This window comes from Hermetia illucens, chromosome 1 (genome assembly GCF_905115235.1).
Source record: "Hermetia illucens chromosome 1, iHerIll2.2.curated.20191125, whole genome shotgun sequence".
Taxonomy (NCBI): domain Eukaryota; kingdom Metazoa; phylum Arthropoda; class Insecta; order Diptera; family Stratiomyidae; genus Hermetia; species Hermetia illucens.
Genome location: NC_051849.1, coordinates 221185012 through 221199351, shown reverse-complemented (window position 1 = coordinate 221199351; position 14340 = coordinate 221185012). Strand labels below are relative to the sequence as shown.

The 14340-nt window shown below is 39.6% G+C and overlaps 1 protein-coding gene across 28 annotated transcripts in view; it reads right to left on the bottom strand.

The window, feature by feature from the left end:
• LOC119657979 (CD109 antigen-like) overlaps positions 1-14340 on the bottom strand; it is a 103819-nt gene that overhangs the window by 3907 nt on the left and 85572 nt on the right. For 21 of the 28 annotated variants that reach the window (XM_038065320.1, XM_038065359.1, XM_038065352.1 and 18 more), the window contains 3 exons: positions 3002-3177; positions 2800-2931; positions 2326-2744 (listed from right to left, as the gene is read on the bottom strand). In XM_038065320.1, coding sequence (XP_037921248.1) covers positions 2326-2744; positions 2800-2931; positions 3002-3177 — 727 coding nt within the window. Of the gene's footprint in view, positions 1-2325; positions 2745-2799; positions 2932-3001; positions 3178-5355; positions 5468-7057; positions 7164-9117; positions 9281-12148; positions 12339-13473; positions 13655-14340 lie in introns of all 28 variants that reach the window. The other 7 variants (XM_038065366.1, XM_038065373.1, XM_038065194.1 and 4 more) reach the window with 5 other exon arrangements.

Here is a 14340-nt window from a genome sequence, read left to right as displayed (position 1 = left end):
TACGATATCTCTTGTTACCGAAGAGGAACTACGAGAAATAAGTGAGAGGATTGGCGACAATTAGGCCAAGGCTTTCAGAGGATCCAATGCATGTGATATTCACTGTCCGTGGTTCGCGGTCGACAGCGGGAATCACCCGAGCGATGTTTTAGCCAATGATCAGTCTGGAGCTGCCTTCACTGCCCTGGGTAAAAAGATTATGGAGCTGTGTGAATTTCTAAAGGAGCGCAGGAACATTCACCAGAATATAAGGGCCATGATAAGAGGCATCCTTTTGGCGTACGGCAAGGCCCAGAACGAACGAGTAGGGAAGCCGTCGATTGAAAAAGCGAACCAGGCAACTCAAGTAACGCCTGTTCAAAATACAAAAGGGGAGAAACCGGGGAAGAGGCTACGCGAAAAGCTGAACGACTCAACCGGCCAGCAAACCCCGAAAAGAAAAAAGGATTCAACTCCCAAAAAGGCGGTGCTCATGAGAACTACAACTGAAGCTGCCAGTGAAACTTTTGCAGCGGCGACCTCGAGGAAAGGAACCGGACCTTCAAAGGCGGATGCGGAAGCCTGGAGGAAAGGGGAACTGCGGAAAAGAAATGATCGGAGGAAGATAAGGCCGGAGATGATGATTATTTCCAAACGAGGTGAAGGGTCATACGCCGACATTCTCAGAAGAGTGAAGGCATACCCCGAACTCACCAACTTGGGAGATAATGTTGGCCGCATTAGACGGTTCCAGAAGGGAGACCTTATGATGGAGGATGGAGGATGTAACCGTGAACAAATTCTTGAGCCAAATCGGAAAGTCGTTAGGACAGGAAGCCGACATAAGGGCTAGTAAGCCGGAGATTACTATAATCTGAAAAAATATAGATGAAATCACGACGAAGGAGGAGGTTCGCGAAGCGTTGGAGAAGCAGTTCGATTTTGCCGGACTACAAGAATCAGCGATGAAAACGCTGAGGAAAGTCTACGGGGGAACGCAAACCGCCATCATCAGCCTACCAGTAGAGAACGCACTCAAACTGTTAACAGCTGTGAGAGTGAGAATAGGCTGGGTTATGTGTCGTCTTAGGGAACAGGTGGCGTTAAAGTGGTGCTTTAGATGCCTTGGCTTCGGCCACATTCCGAAGGCATCCACTAGTCCAAATGACAGGTCGAAACAATGCAGGAGATGCGGATTGGAAGGCCATATCAGCAAGGACTGCGAACCTGGCCCAAATTGACGGAAACAGTGAGAGCGGTAAAGTCCTTGGCGGGCTCGAAAACGGAAGCGGTCTTAATAACGAACCGCAGGAAAAATAACACAGTGAAAGTAGAAGTCGGCGGATATATGGTCGTATCAAAGCCGTCTATCAAATACCTGGGGTAATAGTTGATACCAAATTGAGCTTTAGGGAGCACCTAGAATATGCATGCCAAAAGGCAGCCAGTGCCACCACGGCACTTGCAAAAATGTTGTCGAATATTAGTGGGCCGAAATACTACCGGAGGTTGGTGCTAGCCGGAGTGGTGCGTTCCATCCTGCTTTACTCGTCACCTGTGCGAGCAGAGGCGCTTGCAAGCTCTCAGAGGCGGAAGCAGATGAACTCGGTTTACCGGCTAATGGTTTTGAGGGTTTGCAGCGCTTTTAGAACCACATCAGATAAGGCAGTATTGGTGATGGCAGGCATGATCCCTATGGACATTCTGGCTAAAGAAATGAGTGTTCGGTACCATGCAAGACGTATGGAGGGGCACACAGATCGCAGAAATGCAGCAAGGTCAGAGTTGTACGATCTCCATCAACGCGGATATGACGAGTCTACGAAGGGTCGGTGGATGCACAGGCTCATTCTCAACATTAGGATGTGGCTTGCGCGGAAACATGGGTTGACCAACTACCACATTACGCAGTTCCTCACGGGACACGGTGGTTGCACCGCTTTGGGTTGGATGATTCTCCGAATAGTCCGAAATGCGATGGCATAACGGAGAATCCAGAGCATGTGACGTTTCACTGCCCAAGATTTGCGAAGGAGGGGAGTAGCTTAAACCTAGTGCTGGGCAGGAGCGTGACTCCGGAGAACTTGGTTGCGGAGCTGTTGAAGTCCGATGAGAAGTGGCTTATGGTTTGCTCCGCAATCATCGAAATGCAGGAGGAGTTGTTGAAGGAACAAAGAAGGAGGAAAGTCGCAAATAGGAGAAGGACGACTGCTTAAGGGCAAACCTACCCCGTGAAATAATACCTTAATGGTGGTCCCGCGGATCTGGGGCTGGAGAGACCGAGGGTGGTTTTTAATGGGTGCGAAAATATATATATATATATATATATATGTAATTACAACGCACCTCCAAATATCTCATGACGAGGATATTAGGTACAAAGTTCACCATATTCTGTTCACCACATCCATATGGCTTGCGAACCAAACTATCCAAATTCTTGATTGTTGGTCCAAGCAAGTCTCCTACAACGGTTGCTTCAATATGTGTAGAATTCGGTACTGCATTCTCTGGAACTTCGACCTTTAGCTCTTCCTTTTGTTCGGTGGCATCGCGTAAATCAATGAGTACAGCTTTATTCACGAATTCTGTCACGCCTTCGGGATCAACTTGTAACATCTTCAAAACAGCATCACCAGCTAACGGAGAAGTAGCAACCAATTTGATAGAAATATGCCCAACGGTTTTAGGGCGAATCATAAATGAAAGTGATTCACCACTTTGTGGAGCCACCGTAGTATGTTTGCTACGTTTCAAATCGTGCTCTGAAAAGAGTTAATTTGTAAATTTGGTTATAAATACAAAAGTGGTAAAATTCACTTGGATTGTCGATTATTTCATTGGTGGCTTCTGTGAAATCGAATTCATCATGTGGATTTTCCATGACCACATCAACCTCTAACGATTTGTTTAGATAGTTGAAAACTATCACTGGAATGGCGATCACCTCTCCTACAAAAGAATGACACAATCAAATTACATTCGAAATTGTCTAGATTGGATGGATGGATGGATACTATACCTCGTTTGACTGAATAAGGAAGGTTGGTTGACACAAAGAAGGGCTGGAAAACCTTTAGTTTCGTAGCTTCATCGGTAAGTCCAATACCATTTTCCGCATCCAAAGAAAAGCCAGTAATAACCCATGATGTGATTGTATCTGGGACTTTCTTTTGAATCACAAGTTCGCCGTTAGCACTGTTGTTTTCAGGAGAAAATTCAAAGATGTTAATTCAATGATCAAGAAATATGTTAACATGAAGATTGCAATAAGCATTACAAAAGCCAAATAGATGTTTTGAAGATCAAAGCAACTACACACAATAGCATGCAAGCAAACAAAAAGAAAATACACAAAGTTATTACCAAACCGTTCAAAGTTTAAAATGTTGTTAGCATTTATATTTGATGATTGGGTTAGGATGGGTTTGAGAAAAGTGCCCACATGCGATGATTTTTTTTTCAATACTTTTAGATGTAATAAAAAGGATCTAAGTTAATTTTATCTAATATAAATAAACTACTTAGTAAATAAGTTACTTAGAACATTGTGATATGATCATGCTTCTATTGATGCAGGACCATGTGGCTAATGTATTCAGGTACAAACGGCATATTGCTTACAGTTTGCACCCTGTCCAAAAGCAGTTTTGAGAATATGCCAATTTTTTGGTTAACTTGTAACGTGTATCAACCCGAAGAAAAATAGCCAAGTTTACAACTGTTTTCCAATCAGTTTTGTTTAAGTTATTCAGATTAAGCAATTCCTCTTCGGAAATGGTCGTGATTTTGAATTAGTTGTGTTTGGGTGTTACCTTAAGGAAACTACTTCTCTTCGAAGATTTTATTCAGATTGCAAAAGTCTTTCCTTCAATTCTTCTATTTATAGACTTTTTTAGTAAAATATCATAGATGATGGATAGAGAGAGACAAATTATTATATTTGCAAATTATTGATATTATTTTGTTGATAATATCAGATTTTTTAAATTTTAGGAAGCAATTTGTGTTGTATAATTTTGGGAAATTCTTATTCAGCTGTTTAGTTTCTATCAACGACTTAGGATGTGAGAACCCTTAACTTCTAAGAGAGGAAGGATATCACATCGTATCATATCAGCTATGTAGAAGCAGCTAGAATACCTTTTTTTTTCAAAGTCAGTCCGCTTTACAAATATAAACATTTACCATCATTTGCAGGATTGCAAAGTTGAACTAAATTCAAAGCCCAACGTGCTCCTTCCACAGGAAAGATCTGTAATCTTTGTTAACTTTAATACTGAGTACAGAGCACCTGAATAATATCAACTCATTTTTTCATTTTCGTCTTAGTTTCATTCAGAAAGTCTCATTTCATTATATTATTTAATTAAAAAAATAGCTGCCGAATAGTCAAATCTTAAGCGTGGGACTCAGATTCGGGAAGAGTGGACAGTACGATAGCCGAATTGGTTGTGTAATGAATGTTTGTGTTCGGCTTTGTGCTTGTTCGACAGCTTAGGTGTGGTGATAATCATCATACCTAAGCTGCGGGACAAGCACAAAGTCGAACACAAATATGTTGAAGCACAATTTCGTCGAAAAATGGACAGAAAATTATATAGTTCTGCATAAAATAGGGAATCCGAATATCTGGGCAGAAAAGTGATGATAATGGTACTGTAACTAAAATTACTTTTGTGTATATGATGAATTAACTTAACACTACGTTACATGGTGTTTAGTTTGATGGCAGGCTTTTTAATTCGAAAACATAGTTTTACCAGATTATCCTAAAAAAATCTGTAAGGATATTGGCGGTCGCGAGGTCTTAGGAGATGGAAAGAATTATTCATCACAAATCGGAACGTTACATACTCCACACGCTGAATTGAAGTGTCGGGGAAATTTAAAGTTGAAATTGCAGTCCTTTCAGGATGTATTGGCACAAATACTATTCCTCTTTATGATTACTGATGAGCTTTTGAGTATGTCCTATTAATAGGACAATTTCACAGAAAAAGGATAAATCAATTTTAAGGGGAGAAAGATTCTTCTTTTCTCAGGTATACACAAGTTCATTATTTCAATTATTCAGCCTAAGTTGTATGTAAAAAAAACCCAGTTCTTTATTCTTCTAAGATTTACAACGGAAAACCCTTAATAAAACTCAATCATCAACCACTAAATATAACATCTTATCACCTTGCCACCCTTTCTAGTAAAATGTTAGTGTTTCAATTCACGCGAACAACATGCACAAACATATCCCCAATCAAATTAAACTTGATCAAAGTTTATGAAAGTGAGAAAAGATCTATGATCATTTAACCATGTAGCTCACTCTCAAACAATCTTCTTTTCTCAAGGTGGAAATTAAAAGGTTCAAAAACTAACCCAATATTTTCAGATACATTCCAAATCCAAACTTCAGGGAATTCTGTTCTAACGAATGGGTCTTCAATAAACACTTCACTATCGTAAACTTTATTGTAGAGAACTTCAAATGCTGAAAGTTAAAAACATTTTTATGTTTTAAGACTTGGTAAAGGGACTTAGGAATCTCTTGGATAGATTATTAGAAATATTTGAAAAAGATTTCAATTTAAAATAGACGGTTAGGTTTTATCATCAACGTGGCTGGATTTTGAATGCCTTTGATAGGAACACAACGATCTTAGGCATATTTCAGAAGAATGAAAGAACCAGAAAGTGTAAGAGTGAATCGAACTTATTCCTATTTTCGTCTGAGAAAAAGTTAAATTATTACCATGCATAGTGATTTTTCAGATGCCTCCAGATGCCAGTATACAATAAGTCATCCCTTATTATTTAAAATGTTTGAGCGGTTTATAGAGGATACTAATGAAGATCAAATGATAAACATAGAGAGTAAGGATCTTGCAATTTGAATAAGTGCATAAATTGTGTTCTTGGTGATCGACGAGCAAGGAACGTCTCAAATCTAAAATTTGCCGCAATGTTGTCCGTCCTTTCGCTCACTATGATTCTGAGTGTTGGCTGGCTATAAAATACAATGAACGGTGTCTTGCGGTAATGGAGACGAAGATCACATGTGAAAGGAGGATATCCGTGATCGATATGGGGTCACAGCGATCGAGGCGTCTTCGATGGTATGGTCACATAACTCGCGCTAACGAGAATTCACTTGCCAAGATTGGTGTGAACATCGAAGTCAATGGTAAGCGACCAAAACGCCAGCCGAAACAACAGTGACTTGATACGCTGGATGAGGATTTAAAAGCCCCACGATTGCATCCAGATCAGGCAATTTAAAAGTGGATGTAGTGCTGGAAGTGACTAATGTGAAGGACATCAAAACATTGCATTATTACCAGAAATACAGGACATGATTTTGGAAGATTGCCAATTAATAAAGAAATATTTCGTAGACGCTATACGGATTATCAGGTAGTGTTACTAGTTGTTTTGGTTTTGTAGAAAGTTATGTGAGCAAAGAACGTCGAATGTGACTTACTCAGCAACATTTGGAGCATTTTAGAAGGGGCAGATAGGATATTGTACGTCGTTACATCACTATAGGCGAAATGTCGGTCTACTACATATGATGATCTTAAAATAAGAGACTAAGGGGTGATGTGAACCCAGTTCATCGGCTTCGAAGAGAATTAGGGTCAGGAAATCGGTCAACTTTATACATTTTTTTCCCCAAAATAACGTGATCACTGTACTAAACTACTCCGATCAAAAATATCCCGGAATTCATTAAAAAAAATAAGCAATACCTGTCTATTGTTGAAAATCGATATTGTCCCCCACAAAATAGTCCCCATCGACGCGCCATTCACTCGCCTGATATCTGGACTTGATTGAACCTTGACTTGACTGAACCTTGATTTTTTCAATCATCATCAAACTCAATCATCAACCACTAAATATAACATCTTATTACCTTGCCACCCTTTCTAGTAAAATGTTAGTGTTTCAATTCAGGTGAACAACATGCACAAACATATCCCCAATCAAATTAAACTTGATCAAAGTTTATGAAAGTGAGAAAAGATCTTCAAGCAATCTTCTTTTCTCAAGGTGGAAATTAAAAGGTTCAAAAACTAACCCAATATTTTCAGATACATTCCAAATCCAAACTTCAGGGAATTCTCTTCTAACGAATCGGTCTTCAATAAACACTTCATTAGCGTAAACTCTGTTGTAGAGAAATGCTGAAAGTTAAAAACATTTTTATGTTTTAAGACTTGGTAAAGGGACTTAGGAATCTCTTGGATAGATTATTAGAAATATTTGAAAATATTTGAAGGGGCAGAAAGGATATTTTACGTCGTTACATCACTATAGGCGAAATGTCGGTCTACTACATATGATGATCTTAAAATAAAATAAGAGACTAAGGGGTGATGTGAACCCAGCTCATCGGCTTCGAAGAGAATTAGGGTCAGGAAATCGGCCAACTTTATACATTTTTTTCCCCAAAATGACGTGATCCCTCTACTATACTACTCTGATCAAAAGTTTCCCGGAATTCATTAAAAAAATAAACAATACCTGTTTATTGTTGAAAATCGATATTGTCCCCTTCAAAATAGTCCCCATCGACTGCAACGTACTTATGCCAACGCTTGTTCCAGACCTCGTAATATTTGTGAAACTACATATTAGGTAACTCCATTAGAGCCATCTTCGATTTTTCCATTATCTCCATTGTTGGATGGTATTCGTATTGTTTTTAGCCAAAAACTCGTGCATTATCGTGTGCAAGGTCCGTTTTTTGTCCACAAGTGCTTGCGTTTTTGACGGACTGATTGAGGCAAACGTTTCAAAACGCCCAAATAATATTCCTTGTCGACAGTCTGATCTTATGGCAAAAATTCACTATGCACCGCACCGTGGTAATCGGTGAAAACCGTGAGCATCGTCTTCTTCTTTGACTGGAAACGTCGCGGTTTCTTCGGTTTCGGCTCATCCGACGCGAGTCATTCACTCGCCTGATATCTGGACTTTCTGTCGTCCTCATAAACCCACGTCTCGTCTCCACTAATGATGCGTTTGAATAATGTTGGGTCAGAATCAGCCATGAAAATCATGTCTTTGGTGATGTGCACATGGTCCTTCTTTTGCATGAAATTGAAGTCTTTCGGCACCAACTTGGCTGCAACACGACGGAGACCCAAATCGTTCACCACAATGCTTCGAACAGATCTAAAAGAAATGGACAAGTCCTCTGCGATCTCTTTGAGGATTAATTTGCGGCTTTTGGCCAACATTTTTTTCGCTTTGTCAATGTTTTCTTCAGATTTCAATGCCGATGGCCTGCCGCTGCGCTCATTATCGGCGATGCACTCACGACCTTTTTTGAACCGTTCGTACCACTCGAAAACAGCTGTTTTCTTTAAAGCATCTTTGCCGAAATTCTTTCCCAACATTTACAAGGTTTGCGTACTCTTGAAATAACGATTTCATTTAGCACCAAATTTAATGCGAACTCGTTGTTGCTCATTTAAATCCATTTTGAAAATTCTGGTAAATGGTGAACACGCTCAGAGACACATGTACTCAACACGACGTAACTTTCCCAACTGATGATGAAATAACGCCAAACTTTGGCGGCAATATCAGTAGTTGAGCAACACACACACCCAAAAAGCCGGACAGCCGAGTGCTAAGAGCGCCACACGGCGATCATTTCAGGAACTTTTTGATTAAGGTAGGTCGATTCTTTATTTACAAAAAAAAAACAAAAATATCTAGTCTAACCCTAATTTTTTCACGCAGCCAAATAGTTCTATTTCCTACCGAACTGACTATTTAGGTTCTCAGCAGAGTACATTGTTAGCGTTTTGATTAGAAAGACTTGATTGAAGTGTTTCTAAGTTGAGCGACTTAGTATAAAAAAATTAAAAACCGACCTATCTGCCCTATTTTCATTCCAGAAAAAAAAAATGCATGCATTATAAATTTTTAGATGCCTCGTGCAAAACATAATAAGTCATTCCCCATTATTCTTAAAGTTTGTGCTGTTTAAAGTGGATTTTAATGGATGATAAACGCCCAGAGTTGAAAACTTTCAATTTGAATGAAAAAATGGACAGTCAATGCAATAGCAAGCAGTTTTCATTATTTTCCGTTTCCTTTTACTAATCAGTATTAAAATCCACGAACATTTTCTCATGAAAATCTTGCCAAAACCAAACATCTGGAAATTCCTTTCGAACTTTAGGAATCTGAATATTAACGTCGTATGGACTATACTTGTAAACAACGTTAGATTCAACCATGTCGATAGAGACTTCGTCGTGCTCCCATCCGTCAAATGATTGAAAGCCTTAAACAGAGGAAATATTAAGATATACCTTTACTGTGAAAATATGAATCTTATGTTTGTTGTAGCGGAATTGAGAAGGAAGGACAAAACAAAAGCGAAACGAGAGAATCCTTCTAAATAAAAGTACAGGAACTACAGGGGGCAGAACATAGCTATTCTCACCGATAGCCAAGCAGCGAACAAGGCACTTAGGTCCAACCAGGCGAACTCTAAACTGGTTTGGGAATGCCTTGAGAGACTGAATACACTCGGCTCGTCCAACAAGGTCTGGATACTTTGGGTTCCAAGTCATGCTGGGTTGGAAGGCAATGAGGCAGCGGATGAACTAGCCAAGAAGGGAGCAGGGTTGCCTTTACACGGGCCAGAACCCTTCTGTGGAATCGGAAACGGTTTCATGGCTATGAATCTAAGAAATGAAGGGGAACGGTTGAGGGAAGTATACTGGGCGGGTCTACCAGGGGTGGAGCAATCCAGGGTGCTTATTGGGGAATACGAACCCATGCGCACAAAGGGTTGCTTAAACCTCACCAAAAAGAACCTCCGAATCATAGTGGGAATTCTCACTGGCCATTGTCAGCTGAACTATCACCTAGGGAAGCTAGGATCTATCTACCTGCCTGCAGGTTTTGTGAGGAGGAGGAAGAAACCTCTATATACGTCCTGGGACAGTGTCCGACACTTGTGCAAAGTAGGTCGAGGCATCTGGGAGAACACTTAATAGCAGATGCAAAGCTGAAAGATCTGGAAGTAGGGAACACACTAAAGTTCCTAACGGTTATAGGCCTGCTTGAGATACTATGATCAATAGGTACACTATAACCAGTAAAAGAGGCACAATAGTTCTTCAAGGACGCGGTGCGACTTTCCCTTAACAGAATAATAATAATAATAAATAAAAGTTGGTGAAAAGGCATCTGCAGCAGCCAGAACAATTTAAAATCAACATTCAAATTCAGGTTGTAAAGTCTGATCGTTACGTTATTTTCTTTCGGTTGGATATACAAGCAAGTACCCAAATAGGAGCGTACAGAGCAATCATTCGCAATTCAATAATGTTCAATAATGTTTTTGGTTGAGAAAACTACACAATCTTGGAAATGTCCTGCAAGAATGATAAATTTGGCTTAGGAGTTAGAATAGAATAAAATAATTCGAGTACAATGGACCACTAGGATCTGAGTATTCAGGAAAAGGATCCTTCCAAATTCCCACCTGGGGTGCACAACAAAAAAATAATTATAAAAACATTCAAATTCTGCATAGTTTTTCTAACAAAATGATCCCTGTATATGTTACCATTCCCTTTCTTATATGACCTTGACACTGCAACTTGATCCAACTTCGCCGAGAGCTATACAATGTAATAAAATGTTGGACAAATGCAAATTTCCAATGGAGAGTATTATGGAGGCAAGTGACGGATTATTGAATAGACGCGAGATGAATATTTTTCTAACATTGAATTTTTGAGCTTGAAATTGATTACTTCGATTTTCCTTTGGTACTTTCTAACATTTCACCTCACAATGCTTTTTCTATTGTTGAATACAATCTGTCAAACAATATGTCCATTCAATGTTATTCAGTTCCATGGTTGTTAGCGGTCATTAAATTACCTTTCGCAAAGGATATGAAGAGAGGGCTGGTCTAATTTAATACTTAGAGGTAGCATATTGTAATGATGTTACCTTACAAAAATGAAACCCCGTCTTTCATGCAATATGAAACGAAAAATGGTTTTGCGTAAAATTGGGCTTGAATGGGTTACATAGATTCCAAGATACAATTTCAAAAACTTCTGTTAATAAACTTCATTTTGTTCCCAAAATCAAATCCTTTCGAGTATATGTCAGCCGAACTTTGTTTAGTGAAGTTTCTAGCGGTAATGTATCTTAATATGCTGCATCCAGGATGCTAATATATGATAGTTGCCGTTCAGCCCTTGATGGCTTATAGGGCGTCAACCACACCTATGTGCCATCGCTCGCGGTTACCTAAAATGCGCTTAACCTGCATCCACGACTTTTCGAGGCGTTTGCACTCTTCCTCTATTGTTTTGCGCATGCCCGTGGGGCGACCCACTCGTTGGCCATCTTGGGAGAGTGGATTCCACTGCATAGCCCGCAATGCAGTTGCCGCCCCTCCTTAATGTGTGATCTACCCACTCCCACTTCCACTACTGTCCGGATGGCTCAATGTTTAAGCTGTCATAGAGGAAGGTCGTGGTTTGAATAAGTGGCAGGAGGGATTTGTATTATGACTGGATGTCGGATACCAGTCGAATCAGCTGTGAATGAGCACCTGAGTCAAATCAGGTTCATAATCCCGGACGAATACAATGCTTGACCACCAAGATCCCAACCAAAATTATCCAAGCTAGGCTAGCATAGTGCTATGAATTCAGTAAGGATATCAAGTTACGCAAGGGTGGGTTTCGCAGTATCTAATGTGAAGTACTGAAGCCAATCATGCACGCGGTATGGTATATCCAGAATACCGCTGGTGATTAAAAAGAAATAGAGTTCCATATATGGTATAGATACTGAGTGAATCAGCGTTATATTTTCAAATGAATTTCGGATTGAAACAAGGAGATGGATTCGCCCCCATGCTGTACACCAAGGTGTATCTACTTCAATACTGCTCCAATTATTGTAGTTATTGTAATAACGTTATCTAAGCAGTGTTGTAAAAATAAAGCTCAGGCTATCATGCAATATGATGCGATAAATGGCTATTTCATAAATTCGAACTTGAATGGGATTGGAAAGTTCGTATTTTAGATGTAACTATAAAATGCTCTATTCGCTGCTGCTGCTGCTGTGTACAGCTTCTCAAAAATAATATGAAAAACTTCTGTCAACAAACTTTTGAGCATTTGCTTGTTCCCACAGCCAAACTTGAGTAAAATCCAATCGAATATGCTTTGGTTGCACTGCATTTTTCGAATGCACACGATGATCTCCTTTTCTAGTGTTAATCAGACTTCTGAATCCTACATATCGTGCAGCTAAGAATCCAGATCTCCCACGAAAGAAAATTGGTTGGATCCAACGTCCTATAAAATCGACGAAATATTATTTAGTTTCAAAGTCGATTGGAAATAGATTTTCATTTTGCTTGAAAATTGATTTGCGCTGGCAGTAACAAAATAATTTAAAGGAAATTGGTTGTGAGAATACCAATTAATTTTTGTTTTCAGATTTATATATGTCGTTGCCATAAACCACTGCATATCGGCAATATGCTTTAATTTCATCCACCACTTTCTAAGAAGCTGGCTCTCTTCCTCCATTGCTTTGCGCTGTGTAGCTCTCAAGCGACCCACCTGTCGATCTTCTTGGGATAGTTGATTTCACGACATGGCCCTTCTGAATATGTGATCTACCCACTGCCACTTTCGCCTACTAACACGTCCGCTGGTAACTGGATCATACGCCGGTTTGCTGGAAGGACATCTCAGATTTTCGATTTTTAAGGGAGTGCAACTTTCAATCAATTATGCGTCTCTTCAGTATCAATTTGACGTTAAGTTTGACGTAGTACAGTAGGTAACTGGGACGGCTAAATAGTGGAATGGCTTAACATAAACATACTTGATAAAATGAAGATATACTTTGAACGATTGGTCAGAAACGACCAATGGGAATGGGTTCAGCTAAACGCGATTAATAGGTGGTAACAAAAACCTTTTAAATACAAATTATCAGTCTTCAGAGTTTAAGAGTTAAGCTGGGTTCGTAGGTCTACTGAGTTGCTATGTATATAAGCAAACTGCAGAGACAACAAGAGTGTTGCTTTTCATTGGAGGACGGAGATAAAGCTGTAAACGCGACGGGTTACCTGAGCGACAACATGGATCAATAGGCTAACCCACAATGAGATAGGTTCAGTTATCATGCATTTAAGGTTGATCAAATTTCGCAGATAATTAAAATTCCACATCAGTAAATGATGAAAGACTGGGTCTCGTCTACCTTAGGACTTAAAAATATGCACACTTTCAAGGCATTATCTAAGTTTCATTGCAAAAAAATGAAGCTTCATGTACCTGGATCATGCAAAAATCGAATGACGTCTGTGATTTTGTACTATGGGTATTACTTTAAAAATTATCAATGCATACGAGAATGTATATTTGTGAAGATTCCCAAAAAAAAAAAAAAATAGTTCAAAGTTTTCTATCCACAAACTTTTGTTCTTTTGTTTGCTCCCAAAGCCAAACTTGGGCAAAATCCTTTCGAATGTATGTTGGTTGAACTACATTTGTTGAAGGCCTACGTAGGATTTTATTCCTATTGACTCCCACTGCTCCATATGCTACAGCTGCGGCTCCAGGCAATCCATGGTGTGTTCTTGGCAACATCCAATATACTTAAAAATTAACGAAATTAACTTTTAGTTTCGAAAATGCTTGAGAATAGTTTTTAGGTTTATCAGTTAGAAAAAAATAAAACTAAAAATTTAGAAAAATTTAATTTTGAGGTTTGCAGTTAATTTTTACTGTTAGGCTGTTGGCTTGCAACACGCCAATTGTAGGGGAAGCTAAAATGTAGGAGCTCATTAAAGGACGAATTGACTCGGAATGGACGACACTTGATTTATATGTAGGGAATGTCGTTTTTGAGCACTTTCATTGCAAGGAAGCGAAATGGAAACAATGGTTGGTTAAGTATCCCTCTGGATAATCTTGGTTCACATCGCGACATTCAACAGAACAATCCTGAAGTAACACGGAAGTCCAAGTCTGATGACCAAGGAGATGAGATCAATACGATCAGAAGATTTGACTATCTGAATCGATGCTCTCCGGCGTCATTTGCAGTTGATACAACAACGAACCGCTCAAATTCAAAACCTATTGCAGCGTCGTTCGCCATGTCGCCCTCTCAAAGGTAACGAGAAGGCAGACGGGGCTACAACCCTATCGACTAATCAACACCAAGTGGCCAAAGAGAACCTTCAATGTGGCGGCATCAGAAAATGCTGCTTGACTTGTTGGTCGTGATGCAGAAGGTGAATGCTCCAAGGGCCGTGGACGATCAGATCCGGATCTGCAC